General features: G+C 37.2%; 1 protein-coding gene across 1 annotated transcript; it reads left to right on the forward strand.

The window, feature by feature from the left end:
• Window positions 1–1,144: 1,144 nt before the first annotated feature.
• Window positions 1,145–17,245, forward strand: LOC102801945 (nose resistant to fluoxetine protein 6-like). The gene is made up of 14 exons (XM_085507500.1): window positions 1,145–1,421; window positions 3,430–3,587; window positions 4,174–4,246; window positions 4,744–4,837; window positions 6,359–6,519; window positions 7,488–7,661; window positions 9,689–9,785; window positions 9,991–10,249; window positions 11,372–11,451; window positions 12,344–12,451; window positions 13,697–13,841; window positions 14,778–14,964; window positions 15,855–15,997; window positions 17,084–17,245. The coding sequence occupies exons 1-14, from the start codon at window positions 1,145–1,147 to the stop codon at window positions 17,243–17,245; spliced, it is 2,118 nt and encodes a 705-aa protein (XP_085363626.1).
• Window positions 17,246–18,273: the final 1,028 nt, after the last annotated feature.

An 18,273-nucleotide genomic window follows, 5' to 3' on the forward strand; every position in this document is an offset into this window, starting at 1 on the left:
CCATGCAGAATATCGTGCCGCCGTCTCTGTAGTAGTAGTATTGATATGATTTATAATATCGTTGAAACATTTCAAACTAAAATGACATTTTATTCAGTCTAGACTAGAACTGCCTAAATTTCTCTATGTTTATATATGATCATAGTCCCTGCGTTTTAAACTCGTGTATTGTCCATTCATGCAGGGCGAATTTGAATTCCATGTAAACAAACAATATATTTTACACGCGTTGAATATGTTGAGTTGGACTCACGCCGAACTCGACACATCGCGATGACTACCGCTTTAAAACCAAACATCGTGTAATTTAAAATACATGTTAACCAGACACCAGATGCATTGTTTCTAGGTAGTAAACGAAACGATAGCAACATGAGATGAAAAACAATAATATTTGCTCTTAAATTACTTCCATCGCTTACTTTCATCTAGAACTGTGGTTATTTGTGAGTTATTATCGTATATAAATCAAAACATATAACTTTGCTGAATTCTAAAACTGTAAATATGACGCTTTCGATCTCAATTTTGTTTGATTTCCATTAATAAAATATACTTCGCCCTCTTTTGACCACATGTTCAAAGTACTATATAGAATTGCTAATATAATTATGGCTCAGGTTCGCTAAAATTAGTCATCCAATCTTCAGTCGCTAAAAATATGTTTACTGAGGCTTTCATAAAAATCTGAATTAATCACAGTATATCAACCAGTCACATGCCTTTCCAGGTAATTTTCGAAGCATATTATAATCATAATATAATATTTCATATTTCTAATGGATAAACGCAAAAGGAAATCGGGGGTGGTTAGAGGACTTTTTGTTGATGTAAATACTGGCATAAAAACATGAAGATAATTTGTTTATTCACACATTGATCCTCCTACTTTAATTATATTACGCAATTTTGCTAATGTTTTTTTCTTCGTATACGACATTTTTTTTACAAAATCCTGCAGCCCACCCCCATATATCAAATGGAAAACTCCCAAGTACTCGTCAAGCAACTAAGCCAATCATGAACTCAGCTTTCGTCACATAGTTAAACGTGCCGCGACGCAGGTTTGTGCGTTTAAAACCTTGCATAGAATTTTGCATGATAATAGCGTTCATCCACTACAGCTACATTAACTGTCAGAACGATGGCTCATTCGATAGTGAGATTGTTATTCCTGTCTGACATATTTTGTTTAATTTGTTTGAGTGAAAGCTATGACGCGAGTGCAAACGCCGTCAACGCAGGACAGAGTCTTTCAGCGATCACGAATGTATTTGTACGTGAGATACCAACGGTATTGACCAACCTGTCTAGTAGAAACTGCAGTGGGGTTAGCGCGTGTGAAGCTAGTGCTGTGTGTCTTAACGATACGATCTCGTCAGTTCGAGATTATGAAGCTGGCAAGGTTTATGCAAGGCAAAGTAAGTAACGTATTGTGATTTTTCCACCGTCATTTTAACGTGCAACGGCGGGGATTTATTTTTAATGTCAAAGAACATGGGTAAGGGGTATATGTCCGGGGTGGAAGGATAGATTATACGTATACAAGTGGGCGTCGTTCGGAATTAGGTGGCTTACCACTGATAAAGTCAATGGACAGCGACTTTGCTGTGTGAGGTCGGGGTCAAAGTTCAGCAATTACTATAGTTGTATATGTATGGAAAGTGGACACAATCATTATCTATACACCCGTCTATTCACTGACACTGTGACCAAGGTCAGGAAGACTTACCGAAATGCCGTAGACTATGGTATAGCAAAATGCTGAACGATGGTTAGGATTGACGCAAACGCGCCTCGTAGTACAGGTTCAGTTCGGCATCTGCACGAGTTCGGGCAGATTACCCTCAAGGTAATGGGATATAACCAAAATCAATGCACCAATCGCTTATAACCAAGTGTACAATGATGGCCACTTCAATCTCACTTCAAAGTGTTTTATTTATCAGTACTTGTAAGACCCAAATAGTTAATTAATTGTTTCGAACGTGGACTGTTAGGAGACTGATTGTGATATTTTAGAAGGATTTCAGCTTTCCATACTTTTCATACTTAATCCAAATGTATATATAGACAACGCTGTTTTCATCTTTACCACATGTCACTAAGTCCGTGCTCATCACAGCTACAATAAAAACTGTTCTTTTTATACCGACCATTTGAAATTATTAATTAATATATTCTTATTAATCCAATTTATATTGTGTGCTTTAAGGGGCGATAGTCGTCGCGCTGCGCATGAGCGACATTTGTGTTGATAAACATTGATTTTCCCACAATTCAATGCGCTCTTCTAATAGAAACCAGTATGAGGATTGACCTGGGCGCGACTTGCATTTATTACCGCCGGTGACTCCTTCGATACACCCTATCATCTGAAAATACCTAATTACAGCTTAGTAACTTCTCAGTTTGTACTCGTTGATCTCCGCGACAGTCAAAGTCGCCATCTTTGTTTGTATGAGACCCATATATCTCGCGCATGCGTGGCGCGACGACTACCGCACTTTACCCTGTTAATAACCCCATTTCTACTGTCATTTTAACTATGTACAACACTCTGATATGCAGTGTGATTTATATTTAGTCATTATTATTAATATCTGAAAATGAAAGCACATTAGGGTCACCACGGAAGGTGTCGAATGTAAAATGCATTGCGTAATAAGCCGCTGGCAACGCTATATTTATCAGTTATGTAATGGCGTATAATGTACATCGATGACTGGGGGAACTCATAGAATAGAGTAATATTACATTGTAATTTAATAATGAACACATACTAATATGTTATCGCAGCAGGGAATCGAAGGCTTCACTTGACTAACGTCACGCGGCTGTGGTTGGATCAGTATTATCTGTTCTTTAATAAAAAAAAATAGAGACGAGTAATCTTATGTGTAAAATATTTATATATAAGGGATTATCTTGAATTATCTTGGTAAATAACTGCTCAGGGCATAATAACATACCTCACATGATGGAATATTTTCTGCCATTGCTGTTGCGGACTGTAAGTTGTAAATATCTAAATCTAAACGCTGAGCTGATTCCAATAAACCGTTCATATATAGCGACGCCCTCTGGTGACGAGTGCTTCTGTGACGTCAACATGATGGGTGTAAACAGTGTTGTTAAAATAATGTTTGATTATATATTTTTTCGTATTTTAAAATGTTATCTATTTGTTATTAGCGGATGACTGCAACCATATCGATGATGTGAACGGCGTGTTTGCACTCAATTACGTCATGGGAGCGTGTTGTCACTATGGACGCGACTCAGAGAAACTGCGTATTCATCAATTATCTGCTATGCATATCTGTCAGAGAATAGCTTTTCTCGCAATATCACATTTGGTATTTTGACTAACAACAGAATGAACTGTGTTTCGTGTGTTTTTTGATATTTTGTTGTTGTTGTTTTCAGTGTTTTACTCTTTTGGAGAGATTTCCCCTGAAGCTGAGTTCACACTAAACTATAAATTTCTTGGCAACTTTGATCTTTGTCGTGATGCAGATCCGAAAAAAGATGGAGGATTATTTTCATCAAAATATTGTCTAATGACAATGCAATCTACATCAAGGGTAAATATTTAAATCAGTTTATTTATACTGACGAGTGAGCAGACGGCTGTTGAATCGAACCCACAACCTCCGTTGTATAACAACACGTGATTAAAATCCGTATGGTTCACGATTTGTTATCGGTGAAATTGCATTTATTGTGCATCGTTATGAAAATCTAAAATTCAGACTAGAATAGAATAATAAGAAGCACGTTGTGCGCTAAAATATCGAATATTTTTTTTTGTTTTAATAAATCTTTTATACCAATTAAAAAAACATGTTTAGGGACCAAAAATCTTGTTACCATAGAAAATAAAATATTTAATCATTAAAGATTGTTATGTATATATATATATATATATATATATATATATATATATATATATATATATATATATATATATATATATATATATATATATATATATATATATATATATATATATATATATATATATATATATATTGTTATCATCGCTCATATAAGTTGCGCTAATTATAGAATTGTTGAGGGGCAATAAACATGGTACCAGAGGAAATAAAATATTTAAGCTTATGATTGTAATTATATATTGTAATTATTGTATCTTCTCTTTCGTTCTAGGGGCGAATGGAAGTAGGTGTATGCTTTCCGAATTCCTGCACAGATGGTGACATAGCTTTCATAATATTTCAAGGTATTGTTGAAAACATAATTTGTAATTAAAGGACGGTGGTCGTCCTTCACCGCGTGTTCGTATTCCATGCAAACAAACAATGTATTTTACACGCGTTGTCACGTCGCTCTGAGACACATGTCGAACAAGACGCAATGCGACGACTACCGCCCTTTAATACAATCGTTATATTCGCTAATAATTGTAATAATTAATATGGTGTTTCGTTTATAGCTACAGCAATTGCTAACGTAACTAGCGATGGCGTCGCCGCTGAGGTCAGCTGTGCAAGACGCAATGCGACGACTACCGCCCTTTAATACAATCGTTATATTCGCTAATAATTGTAATAATTAATATGGTGTTTCGTTTATAGCTACAGCAATTGCTAACGTAACTAGCGATGGCGTCGCCGCTGAGGTCAGCTGTGCAAGACGCAATGCGACGACTACCGCCCTTTAATACAATCGTTATATTCGCTAATAATTGTAATAATTAATATGGTGTTTCGTTTATAGCTACAGCAATTGCTAACGTAACTAGCGATGGCGTCGCCGCTGAGGTCAGCTGTGCAAGAGAATATCCATATTACTATGGTGCTGTTATTGCTCTGTAAGTTGTGGCGTCACTCGTTTATCACCGATCGTTTAAAAGTCCTTGCTATTTGTACTCCACTTTTGGAGTTTTGCACAGATGTCGTTTTTCTCGCATTAGTTATGCTTTATGTGGATAAATAATTTAAATTAGAACCCCGAAATCAACGGTCACGTTTTATGTTACCCACGGGTATATTTTATTTTTGCCACGTGACTATTACACACGAGAATGTGACTGTCGCGAGATTACCTAGTTTATATAAGGCCACAACAGAGGCAATATGGACAAAAAGATATATTTTAATAGTGCTTCATACTGTATGTTGAAGAGTAGATTTATAGATTTATGATTTATAGTAAACTAAAAATGTTGTTCGATGAACAATAGAGAGGGCTAACACGCATGCGCAGTAAAGTGATTAATGAGGATAGTAGGTTCTAACTCTTTCTCCTTCCCAGAGTTCCTTGCGGTCAGATCGCCGAAAGTATATAATAAGTATGCGTAGAAATAGAACTCTGCCTGGGAGATTGGTTCTAACTGGACGCACATGAGTTCTCACGTGAGAACAAGTTCTGTCGGTCATGTATTAGCATACAACAAACATACCATCTTATTTCAATATCTCTAAGTACAAGTCATGTTTTAATTTTCCTCATATAGTCCTATTTATATCCTCCGTAATCCATATGTACAATAATATCGCGTTTATCGAAAGACCGTGTTTCCAGAAAAAGCTTGTTGACATTTTTTTTTCACATATTTAATAGATTTTATTGATCAACCTTGATGTATTCGCAACATATCCAGATCAAAACCTAAGGCCAATAGCCGAAAATATTTGATCATTTCCGGAGATTCTTTTCGATTGATTTGTCAGCGTCTTAGGATGCCAGCAAAGAAACGTACGTAGGATTTTCTGATCGACAATCGAAGATGAACTAATATGACTGAATCAAAATTCGTTATGATGAGCTTCCCTTTAATATTGGTTTGCGATGCACACCATACTCAGTCTTGATATCTGATGCAGCAACGCACGGACAGGTTTTAGGTTGTCCAGAAAAAGAAATAACTACTATGATACGTGATTTTTTGTTCATTGCGAGATCTCGCGTACTCCGTGAAAAGGGTGGATCAAACGTCTGAGAGAAGAATATTAGAAATATATTACTTCACTAAAACGCGCGTAAATACTCCTAAAATACTTTCGCGTTTGTCGAATCCCACACGATGTTTGACGTCACTAAGACGACATGACATTTGTTTCTTCTGTCGTTTTTACGTCGATTTAACCACAGTCCGAGGGACTGTGATTTAACATATGATGTTGATCGCAGTGAATTGATATATGGTCTGTTATAGCTGAGCGATAAGTGAAAAAACAACCGGTATCAAACTCGCGAACGTCAACAAACGCTTGTTTCATGGCTTTACACAATTGTAAAAAGTCTGTCAACAAAATATTTAAAGATATTTAATTATTATTTAAAGATAGACATATTTATACTGAAATTTAAAATCAATTCAATATTTCAGATTTCTCTGCATCATCCTTGGAATAGTACTGCTCTTGGCTACGTCATATGATGTATGGCTGAAAAGGTACCACGTGACTTCTGCAACGTCGCGTGTTAAGACACATGACGGCCAAACTAACACAGGCGCAAATCAGACAAACGATCTGAACAGTCGTTGTGGTGAGAACATATTTGATTTAATTGATCATACATGATTTTGCAATAAGTTATTGAAATGGAGATTCTCAGCTATTCATTCATCAATTTATGTGCATGTCCCTGATTAGTTAATACTTATCGAAACGGAGTCTGCGAAAATGCCAATAAACATTCCTACTTTCATTTTAAAAACGAGGCGACTTTTTGAAATCATGGAGGTGGCCAACAAATTTGTTAAAAAAATTGCAAGCTAGACAGTAAGCAATATGATTAAAATAAGATCCTAGTTTGGACTCTTTGTGTTGAATTTGTTTGTTTTTATTGTACATTTTTTTTTTACTTTATTTTATTTTAATTTATTATTTATTTGCTGGCGGTTTATTAAGAGTTTTGGTAATCTCGAAAGCCAACATATGTGGCGATACTAGTAGTTAAAAAACAACAAATCACAAGTACGTAACAAAAAGCATAAAAACAAAACAAAATAATTAAAAAAAAAAAAATTAAAAGTAAGTTAAATATATAAAATAAAATACACGCTGAAGAATACATCAGATTTTAATCAGATTGGACAGCGAGAGAAAAATTGCATGCAAAGTGTGGCAGAGAAAAGATGTTGGCACATTCAAGAAAATAAAAATGGACAAATAAAACAACGTGAAAAAAACGGTCACATTCGTCCAGCCACGCTTATGACTCCAAATGTTTGACCCTCGCGTCCAATTCATATATTTAAAGCGGGGGGGGGGGGGGGTCGTCACCTGCGCACGCGCGAGTCCTAAGCGATGATAACAACAAACGCTGAGAACGCAAAGGCTCGTGGGTAGACGCTTGCTTGTAAACAATGGCCATCCCGCGCATGCGTAGATGACGACTCCCCCCGCTTTAAAACATGTACATAAACTGAACTAAAAATGGTATACACTCTCACGGCAGAACGGCACTAAGAAGATGCATGTGCTATTATATTTGTCTTTTTATTTCTTCAGAAAGTATCTCAAGAATATTATTATCATTCTCTCTTGGGAAAAGTTATCATCGTCTAAGTGTAATGAGTAAGAGTTCTTCTGATACAATAACTTGTCTCCATGGTATCCGTGTTATTAGTTGTATGTGGATTATATTAGGTCATACTTATCAATATACAGGACGTTATGGACCAGGTTAGTTAAAGAGCGGTAGTCGTCGCGCCGCGCATGTGTGACATTTGTGTTGATAAACTTTGATTTTCCCACAATCTAATGCGCCATTATAATAGAAATCACAAGTATGAGGTATGACCTGGCGCGACTGGCACTAATTACCGCCGGTGACTCCTTCGATATTTTCAAATAACCTAAAAAATACCTAATTAAAGCTTGATAACATCTCAATTCGTACTCGTTGATATGCGCAACACTCGGCAACAGTCAAAGTCGCCATTTTTGTTTATATGAGACCCATATATCTCGCGCATGCGTGGCGCGACGACTACCGCATTTTAAGATTAATAATATTCCTTTTATTAGTTTTATATGATTATATTACATCATGTGTACCAACATACAAGACGTTTAGGACCAAGTTAGTAATGCCTAATCATTTTCATCCCATTTGTTGTATATTCACTTTTCTGTGTCATACGTACCAACATGATTATGATAGAGTTGCGTTCAATCATAATATTCGTGTTTTTGTTATAAAATAAACAGCACGTCATAAATATTGAACCAACCTTGATCAATTACATCATAAACTTGTCAAGAACGAGGCAAGACTCTTAAAATATTACAGGGAGAAATATTCAACAGTGTTGCTATAACAAGATTTTGACACACTGCTTTCGGACCGCAGGTGTGATATCTCAGAAAACAGTATACCCAGTCACTTGAGACTAGTTACTGTTGATTGTTGAATCTTATTTCTAGGGAAGCAATCACGTTTGACGCCGCAATGCAACACTGGGGGTTAGTGTATACACAGACGTGAGTGGAAAAGCTGCATTTTTATTAGGAGATCAATCAGAATTAAAGAGAATTTTTTAATCACATGTTCAAGTCATTAGTCTCGTGTACATACACTATACAGACACACACTAGCCGCCATTGTGTGATCGTAATATGCAAGATTGGGAATATACACACATTATTTTAGCGAACAGTTACGTCTGAGTGATTAATGACAGCAACATCATATACTGTAAAATGACTAATTTTCACTGGGTTTAAATTTCACTGATTTACCATTTCAGGCATATTCAGTGGGTTTTAAATTCACGGTTTTATCGTTTAGATAATGTGTTCTGTGCTCAATTTTACATATTCACTGGGTTTTAATTTAGCGCATTTTCCAGTCAGCAAAATAGCAGAATTAAAACCCAGTAAATAATTAAGCCTATATATAGAGTTAGAGTATGCCTGTTCTAGGGCCTGACATAAGTTTATACTTGTTATGGGGCCTGACGTCAATGGGTATTCTGATTCTGGGGCTAAGCAGTAGTGGGTTTAGTGGGTCTGACTATTCTGCTAAGACTTAACATTTTACTTTTACGTATAATAGTCGATTGAAATACGTAAAATTCCTCGGACGGCATTAAATCGTTTATACGTAACAAGGACGAGAAGAAATTCAGGACAAGAAAACTAATACAAAACAAACTACAAACAAAAGACACTGGCTAGTCTAAAAAAAGGGGTTAACCACAAATACATTTTGTAACAATAACGAAAGTTGTGGGGGGAGGGTGGAACTCAAATTTCTAGGTGTTGCTGTAACATATTAATTTTAGTGAATTTATATAATTAGCCAAAGAAACGAGTAAACCAGTGGTATTGTTTTTTCATTATCATTATAAATTTTAATTGATTGTTTAATTAGCAAAGTCTGTGATGCGTTTCTTTGCTTCGTTAAAAAAAAAGTTTTTGTTTTTGGTACAGAAGACATAATATCATAAAAAGCTGTTCATCTTCGTGGATATGCATGGTATAGGGCCTAACATACATACAAGTAGTGTGTCTGTTCCAGGGCCTAACAAACAGTGGGTATGCATGTTCTTGAGATTACCATACAGTGAATATGCCTGTTCGAGGGCTTAACGTACAATGAATATGCCAATTCTCGGGCCTAGCGCATAGAGGGTATGCACTTCTCGGGCGGTGAAACTGCCTACTGCCAATTCTAACAATATAATGCTATCGTATTTCCTCCGTAGACAATCCCAACTATATCTTGGATGTAGTTCTAAACAGATTATCCGCACAGATATATCTCAATGGTTATCTAGCTGTTGATACGTTCTTCGTTATTGGGTAAGTAACAGTCACAGGGGCTTGTCAACTGACGGCAAATCACCTAGTGCGAGCACGAAGGGGATTCACCGTCAGATTACAAGCCCCTGTGGTAACAACATTCATATTGAATTCATTCCTATCGTAATGTTAGAATGGTGATAATTAATTAATTAATTAATTTATTTATTTATTTATTTATTTATTTATGTATTTACTCTTTCAGAGGCATGTTAGTAACATATATAACCCTGAAACATTTAGACAGAAATGACGGCAAACTAAATTGGCTGCTGTTCCTGTTTCATCGTGTATGGAGATTGACGCCAGTCTATATGTTTGTATTAATGTTATGGTCAACACTGGTCATACATACGGGTATTGGTCCTAGATGGCATCAACTGGAGTATGGTATTACAGCGTGTCAGCAATACTGGTGGACGAATTTGCTTTATATCAACAATTTCCTCCACTATCTAAGTCAGGTAATGTATTTGTAATGGATCACTATTAGTTTTTGACGAAAAATTCCACCGAGATCTCGCTGGGGCGAGAGTGTCACGATTTTTTGGAACTCTTTGTTTTTTCACTTTAAACGCTACAGTCATGGTCACCGTGCAGCGGGTTCGAGTTTCAAACAATTTACCTCACACGGTTTGTATACGTCGCATGGGACTCACATCTACCACGACGCGTTGTGACGACTGTGGCGCTTCAAAGCACATACTGGAATTCAAGTTCATATACTGGATATTAAAAATTGCCAGTTACTATCTACACAGAAAGATATATTGTGTACGGATTTCTATCAGCGTGACGAAATATACAAGTGAGGTGTGAACCACGGTGAGGTACTTGCCCGGGCACTTAGTATATTTTCCTTAGTGTGATTAGTGCGGCATTCGACGCGTCGAAATGTGATCGGCAGTCGTGATCGGCAAAGCGACCAAGGATATAGCAAGATAAAGTGCCTGTCTAAAATCTACATTGAAATGTACAGTAGTCGCTAATCTGCAACATACACGTTGTTTGAAATTATTTTAAAGGGCGGTAGTCGTCGTGTCGCGTCCTGTTCGATATGAGACTCACCCGGCGGTGGCATGTGGTATATGGGTACCCATGCTTGTTCCCCATTTTCAAAAAATGCCCGTTGTCTCTGATAATTTCTCATAAAACACCTCCTAGGAGTCATAAAAAATAACTTTTCTTATCCTTCTGAACCGTGCCGTAATTCACCATCACCCTCCCGATTACGAAGTTCACGCTGTTTAATATACCGTGGCATTCTTCTTAGTACGTACGCATTGCGTTGCCGGGGATCGTTGAACGCCACATTTTCCCCCATTATTTTTTTAAAAGTACCCCGAGTCCTTTTCACGATTTCACGGACCGTGGTATTCAACAAAAATAACCCCCTTTCTCCGACAATATAGGAACGCGGATGCGTACCATTTTTTTCTGGAAGTGCCACCACCGGGGAGACTCATAGCGGTGTATACAACGCGTGTAAAGTACATTGTTTATTTACATGAAATTCGAACACGCGCTGCGTGACGACCACCGCGCTTTAACGTTTTAACCATATTCCATACTTGTGTTATTTACAGTGCATGCCGTGGACATGGTACTTAGCCTTAGACATGCAGTTCCATATTGTTGCACCACTATTTCTGATAACGCTACATAAGTAAGTACCGAATAAGGCCGGGGGGTGTCCGGGACGAGTGGGCTCAGGTCATGCATGATAATCGTTTTCCAAAGTAACGATTTAAAATTGTTAGACGTTTCAGGAAATGACGATTAGGCGCAGTTTGCGTCGATTTCAGTTGTACACAGGACAAGTAAACACATTTTTTTTTGGTTCAGTATACTGTAAAACATGTTGAAAAATGACGTAATGATGAAATGTTGACTTAGCGAATCTCTCTCGTCTTTGTTGATTTCCTGTTTTCACAATACTTGTCTGTTACCTGCTAAAACAAATGCACAGTTATCACTTCCATAAAAACAAAGAAAAACTGTCAGATTATTACGTTTTTCGTGTTGTTTACAAAGTGTGTGTGTGGAGAAAAAGACGTTGTTTGGCCGCCATTTTGAATTTATAATAAAATTAGCGACATCTTAAATTAGCTAATTAGTTCTCTTGCTAAATTAGCTAAAACAAATGTTTCACAGTACTTGATTTACGCCGCAACATGTAATTGGTAAAATATAACTTTGCTTTTGCTGCAAAATATAGCGGTATTCGTTTGATAAAATAAAACGCGAATGAGCACGCGCCAAGATTCATTCACACGTACAGGTAATTTGAAGCTCGTGTGTGATAGGTTTCATTATTATATCGAACGAGTATTTCTAATGTTGTCAAAATGACCTTTTTATTTTATGATAAATCACATTTTGTTATCAAGATTAATGCAAAAAATGATGAAAACTACTCAAAGTTATCCACGTTGCCTGATTAATGACTCAGTATATGACATTAATGAGAAAGTATTGTTGTCACTCGTTTTATCCCTTTCCGATGATTACTGTAATATTGTATATATAATGGTGTAAGTTAATGCGTTTGTTTTCAGACGTTGGAAGTGGGGAATCGGTATCCTAGCTAGTTTCTGTTTGATTTCCATTATCACTACTGCTACAATAAGTTCTATTATTGGACACAGTGCAGATCTCATGACCACGTGAGTATGTATATCTAGGAACCACCACTGTTTTTCTTGTTTTACTGAAATTTGATACAATTTTCAGTTAAAAAAATATAATATGGACTGCATATTGAAGACCAAAATGAATTATGATAAGTCGTGTATTATAAATTTGAAAACAGCTATACGCATGCGTGGCAATTTTTTGTTGTACAGTGAAGGGCATGAAGCTGGGGATGTTATAAATGTTTTATAAAATAATATAATTTTTTATAAATCAAAATGACTGATATAATTCAAATTAACCAATCCAGAAACATTATGGCGACATCATCGCGAGTTCTAATTAATATTAATGAGCTAGTTCAACATCATCCAATCAGCTAACCTTTCATTTTTATATAAGTGGGTGGTCGCAGTTGCTATGTCACATGAAAGCTTGCGCGCGCGGCACTTATATGTGGTACTTTTCATCCCACACCGGGACAATATTAGCCGGCAATCAGGTTCTTCCATTGCTGTCTATCCTTGGCCACCATCTCTGCACAACTCCAGGCCAGGTTCGCATGGGTGACATAGGCGTAGAAAATGCGGATCTCTTGATCTAAAAATTATTAAATATTTGAATTTGAATGAAAGCTGATGGTCGGTATTTACGAATTGTCACAGATATGTTCATAAAATAAAGTACAGTTTTCTGATTTTCACTGTATTACATTATCAGCGTACCCGTATGTTGGAACAAATACTTAATTGCGTGCAGCAAGAAGGCCATTTTATGTTCACGATAAATCACAATCAATAATCAATATACAGTACCAGCAACAAAATTAATAATTATATGTTCTTATCCACATTACATCTTTGGTCATTGATCTGAGCGCTCTGCAATGTCGATTTCGCACAAATATCTCAATGTTTCGCACAGTTCCATATAATACTTTATTATTAAATTAATTAAAATAGTTTAATTAAATTCATTGGCGGCGGCACCTGGGGGTCGCCCTCTCGAAATATGTTGGGGCGTCGCCCCTCCAAAATCAAGCTGAAACCCTGTGTGTCAGCAAAATTTAACCCTCAAAATGCAGAAAATAGCGTTTCAGAGGGTCTAGATTTCAACATTTTTAAATGGGGAGCATGCCCCCATTAAAAGTAAGGTCAGTCCTACGGCACAAGCTTGGTGAGCAGATCTCGCCCCTCCATGCACAATTTCGTGCCGCCATCTTTGAAATTAACAATAATTTAATGACACTGTGTATACGCATGTGGCTTACTTTTCAGACCTTACAATAACAAAGTAATATACAATCCAATTGGTGGATGGCTCTACGACAAACCGTATTATCGCATACAAGCTTATGTTGTTGGAATTGTGCTGGGATTTATCCTCTATAAAACCAAGAATAAAAACATTGAAATAAATAAGGTAATACATAATACATAGATGTGTTTCTAAACTTGATGTATGTCTCACTGGTTGCTATTTTAGTCCACAAAGCAACATTTGAATATGTAATCAACCATTTCCTATGCATTTTCTTCAATGCTATCGATAAAGAGCCATTGCTCGAAACGTCTAGCCCTTGAATAATTACTTAGGACAACGATTACCGAATATTATCTACTATATATCATTTCCTAGGCATGTCTTGGTTGATTTCATTATTACTTCATTTCAATACACATGGTGATTTTGATGCACGTCAATTTTCTTTGTGATTTGATTCAAAATGACTGACTGGTAGCCATGTTGGATTTACCGTTACTTAAACATACTTCGGTCGATTTTAAAGAAAGTTGTCTTTACTCATGTGAATAGCATGTTATCATGCCGGTATCTACATTTTTCATTGTTTTTAATTCGCACAGTCATTATAAACATTTTTAATGAATAGTCCCAGGCAGTAATTACGACGGAAGATAATCTGTGGCACCTGAATGCACAAGGAAAAAAGTATTTTTACTACAATCTAAGCTTAGTTGAAAATAATTTATTATTATTATTATTATTATTATTATCCGATTTGGTAACTTCTTTTTTATGCTACTGTATATTTTCAAGTCTCCATGTACGACACCATTGGTCGACTGTGATTTCTCTATTGACTGTGATTCCATGTCGATTTCACGAATTTTGTATTGCGTTGTATACCGACGATTCATTATCTTAAAGTGAAAAGTGTTTCAATTAAAGGGCGTTCTTATTTCATGTAAACAAAGTGATGTGTTTTACACGCGTTGTTTACGTCGCTATGAGTCCCGACTAGAATACGGCGCGGCCCGACGACCACCGCCCTTTAAGCATATCTACAAATGTAAATACTAGAATTCAACAACCCTAACTGCGGCCGTTTTATTTCAGTATGTTAACGTAGTACTTTGGATGGCGTCAGTAGCCGCAGGTCTAATCATAGTACTGGGTCTCTATTCTACAACACAGGGCCATCTATTGCCACAAGCAGTGGCAGTGTTATACGTTACATTTAGTAAACTCGTTTACGGCTCAGCAGTGGCGTGGGTCATATTTGCCTGTCATAAGGGATATGGAGGTAAGAACAGTGTAATAGGTACTTGTCGGTGGGGAAAAACAGTGCACGAGCAAACTTACAGAAATGTATACATTACACATTTCCGATTCCGAGTCATAATGAAGTACCATTTTAAATGAAGTAAGCAATTCAACTCTCGAATTGTATAACCGTTCTTAGTCACAGATCAAAACAATATTGATGTTGTATAAAACGTCCATTACATTAAAGCGGAGGGGTCGTCACCTGCGCACGCGTGGGAATTGATTCCCAAGAGACCATAACAATGCACGCTAAAAACTAAAAGGCCCATAGGTAGACGCGTGTTTGTAAACGACACGCTATGGCCGTCTGCCGCATGCGCAGGTGACGACTCTCCCGCTTTAATATTACGTCATATAAGCGCTTCAACGCAAGAGGGCATCGCCTGTATGAATAGCGTATGTATCCATGAGTTTGTTTACATATATCGAATTTCTGTTAGATGGAAAATATGTTAGTTACCTGCTTACCAACCTTAGTTCCTTTATGGTAGTGATATTTACAGATTCTCTCTACTGGTACAATCCAAGGTCGTAAATTTATCTAAACTTGCAAAAGTTGATGCTCCACGACACGTTTATCCTTTTTAATGGTGTGAACGTCGAGATTCTCTTGAGGTCACCTATCAATCTTATTGTTATTTCGTGTCATTAAAAACTCTAACCTGTCGTTGTATTTTAATATAATATGAACTAAGTGTGAATCAAGTTGGCTAATGTCTCAACGGCATAGTGTTAGGCGCCCTCTGGTTTCATTGTAGAAGTGGAAATCGGTGAATATATAGCGCGAAACATGCAAACCAAATCATACATTCTATTGTAAGCTGATGCGCAAGGCAATAACTCACTTAATATTTTTTACCCCATAAGGTCCGATTAACCAAGTGTTGTCATGGAAACTGTGGATACCATTATCTCGTCTCACTTACTGTGTCTATTTAATCCATCCTGTTATGATATCAACGCATAACGCTAAACGAGAAGTATTGATGCATTACACAGACGAAGAGATGGTATGTACGGTAGTCAGCAAGGGTTGAACCATTTGAATCCGGGGAGGGTGCTTGAAAAATGTAATGTCGGTAAATTCTCGTTTTCACTTAGAATGACGCAGTTTTTCAAAGAACTGATTTCATACAAATCAGTTGAGGGTAGGATTTCCTCGGGTAAATCAGTTAAACATCCCACCCTTAATCGTTCTTTAGTTTTATAATTTGCCGTGATGTGATTTAGCTTTTTTATTAGCATCATAAATGTCAGTCTACGAGTATTTTGAAGCGATGTCGGCACCTCTGTGACGTCACAATGACGTGGTGGGTGAAATATATGTCGTTCAAAGAGACAATCATTATGTCATTGAGAAATAAGGATAAAATGACAGACGATAATATATCTAAAGAATGGCGACGATATGTGCGACCTTCACTTCAACCATAGAACACTTTCCTGGAAGTGGCGAGACTGGATAATCTGATGTATTGTACGGCGTGTATATTTTATTTTATATACTTATTTTACTTTTACAATTTTCCTTAATTATTTTAATTGTTTTTTTTAATGTATTTTGTTACGTACTTGTGATTCAGTATTTTCTTAACTATCGCCTTGCGGGCTTTTGCGATTACCAAAACTGCCAGCAAATAAATAATAAATTAAAATAAAGTAAAAGAAAATATATAATCAAAATAAATAAACACAAATTAAAGATGAAAAGAAGTCCAAACTGGGATATTATGTTATTCAGATTGCGAGACTGGGGTGCAAAACTACGCCTGCTTTGCCATGGAGGAAAATACAAACATCTCAGTTTGCTGATAGTCGATAGAAGAGAATTTTATTTTTGTGACGTTAAAATTGGTACACCCGGAAGCCCAATATCACGTGTGCAAGTTACCCCAAAACGGTATGCGCGTGCATGCAAAACGCCGTATCTTCAACTTCTGGGAAAGTTGTCTATGTACGTCTGAAAGCGTTTTCTTACTAGAGGGCGTGATGATTGAAACACTCCACTCTTTTGCTTCTTCTTGCTCGCAATTTCCCTTTGATGTTCAAATGTCGTTCCTCCACTGATATTATGCATTTTGTCTCCATGGTTACAGATATATTTCTATATTGGCGTTGTGTCATTATCCTATATGGCGGCCATTGCCTTATCGCTTTGTATTGAGTTACCGTTGGCTGAAGTTGAAAAAACAATACTCAAGAAGTTCACAAAGAAACCAAAGACATCTCAAAAGAAGCCAGAAGTATTTTATCTTTAAAACAAGAAAGAAATCCGGAGCTTTGTACTAGTTAAAATATACCATGCCTATACGAATTAAATAACACAACTGCATGATGGGACAAGGTCCGTGATGAGGCATGTGAATGCGTGGGATAGGTTAAGGAATGGTCTGTGACGAAACAGGCGAATGAGTGGTATGTGATGTATATGCGTGCGAAGAAGTCGTCTGTGATGGGACATGTGAAGGAATGGTCTGTGAGGAAACAGGTGAATGAGTGGTCTGTGATATGTGGACATGTGAAGAAGTGGTCTGTGATGGGACAGGTGAAGGAATGGTCTGTGTGGAAACAGGTGAATGAGTGGTCTGTGATATGTGGGCATGTGAAGAAGTTGTCTGTGATGAGACATGTGAAGGAATGGTCTGTGTGGAAACAGGTGAATGAGTGGTCTGTGATGTGTGGGCATTAGAATAAGTTGTCTGTGATGAGACATGTGAAGGAATGATCCGTGAGGAAACAGGTGAATGAGTGGTCTGTGATGTGTGGGCATGTGAAGAAGTGGTCTGTGATGAACGAGTGGTCTGTGATATGTGGGCATTAGAATAAGTTGTCTGTGATGAGACATGTGAAGGAATGATCCGTGAGGAAACAGGTGAATGAGTGGTCTGTGATGTGTGGGCATATGAAGAAGTGGTCTGTGATGAACCAGGTGAATGAGTGGTCTGTGATATGTGGGCATTAGAATAAGTTGTCTGTGATGAGACATGTGAAGGAATGATCCGTGAGGAATCAGGTGAATGAGTGGTCTGTGATGTGTGGGCATGTGAAGAAGTGGTCTGTGATGAGACAGATGAAGAAGTGGTCTGTGACGAAACAGGTGAATGAGTGGTCTGTGATGTATGGCCATGTGAAGAAGTGGTCTGTGATGAACCAGGTGAATGAGTGGTCTGTGATATGTGGCCATGTGAAGAAGTGGTCTGTGATGAACCAGGTGAATGAGTGGTCTGTGATATGTGGCCATGTGAAGAAGTGGAGTGATGGGATAGATGAAGGAGTGGTATGTGAT

The sequence above is a fragment of the Saccoglossus kowalevskii genome, chromosome 14 (assembly GCF_978046115.1).
Source record: "Saccoglossus kowalevskii chromosome 14, keSacKowa6.1, whole genome shotgun sequence".
Taxonomy (NCBI): domain Eukaryota; kingdom Metazoa; phylum Hemichordata; class Enteropneusta; family Harrimaniidae; genus Saccoglossus; species Saccoglossus kowalevskii.

Bases quoted from the DNA above. Each gene is read 5' to 3' on its own strand.
- LOC102801945 (XM_085507500.1), top strand. From the start codon at position 1,145: ATGGCTCATTCGATAGTGAGATTGTTATTCCTGTCTGACATATTTTGT. The intron at 3,588-4,173 runs GTAAATATTTAA...CTTTCGTTCTAG, and splicing joins CAATGCAATCTACATCAAGG to GGGCGAATGGAAGTAGGTGT. The intron at 11,452-12,343 runs GTAAGTACCGAA...GTTTGTTTTCAG, and splicing joins TTTCTGATAACGCTACATAA to ACGTTGGAAGTGGGGAATCG.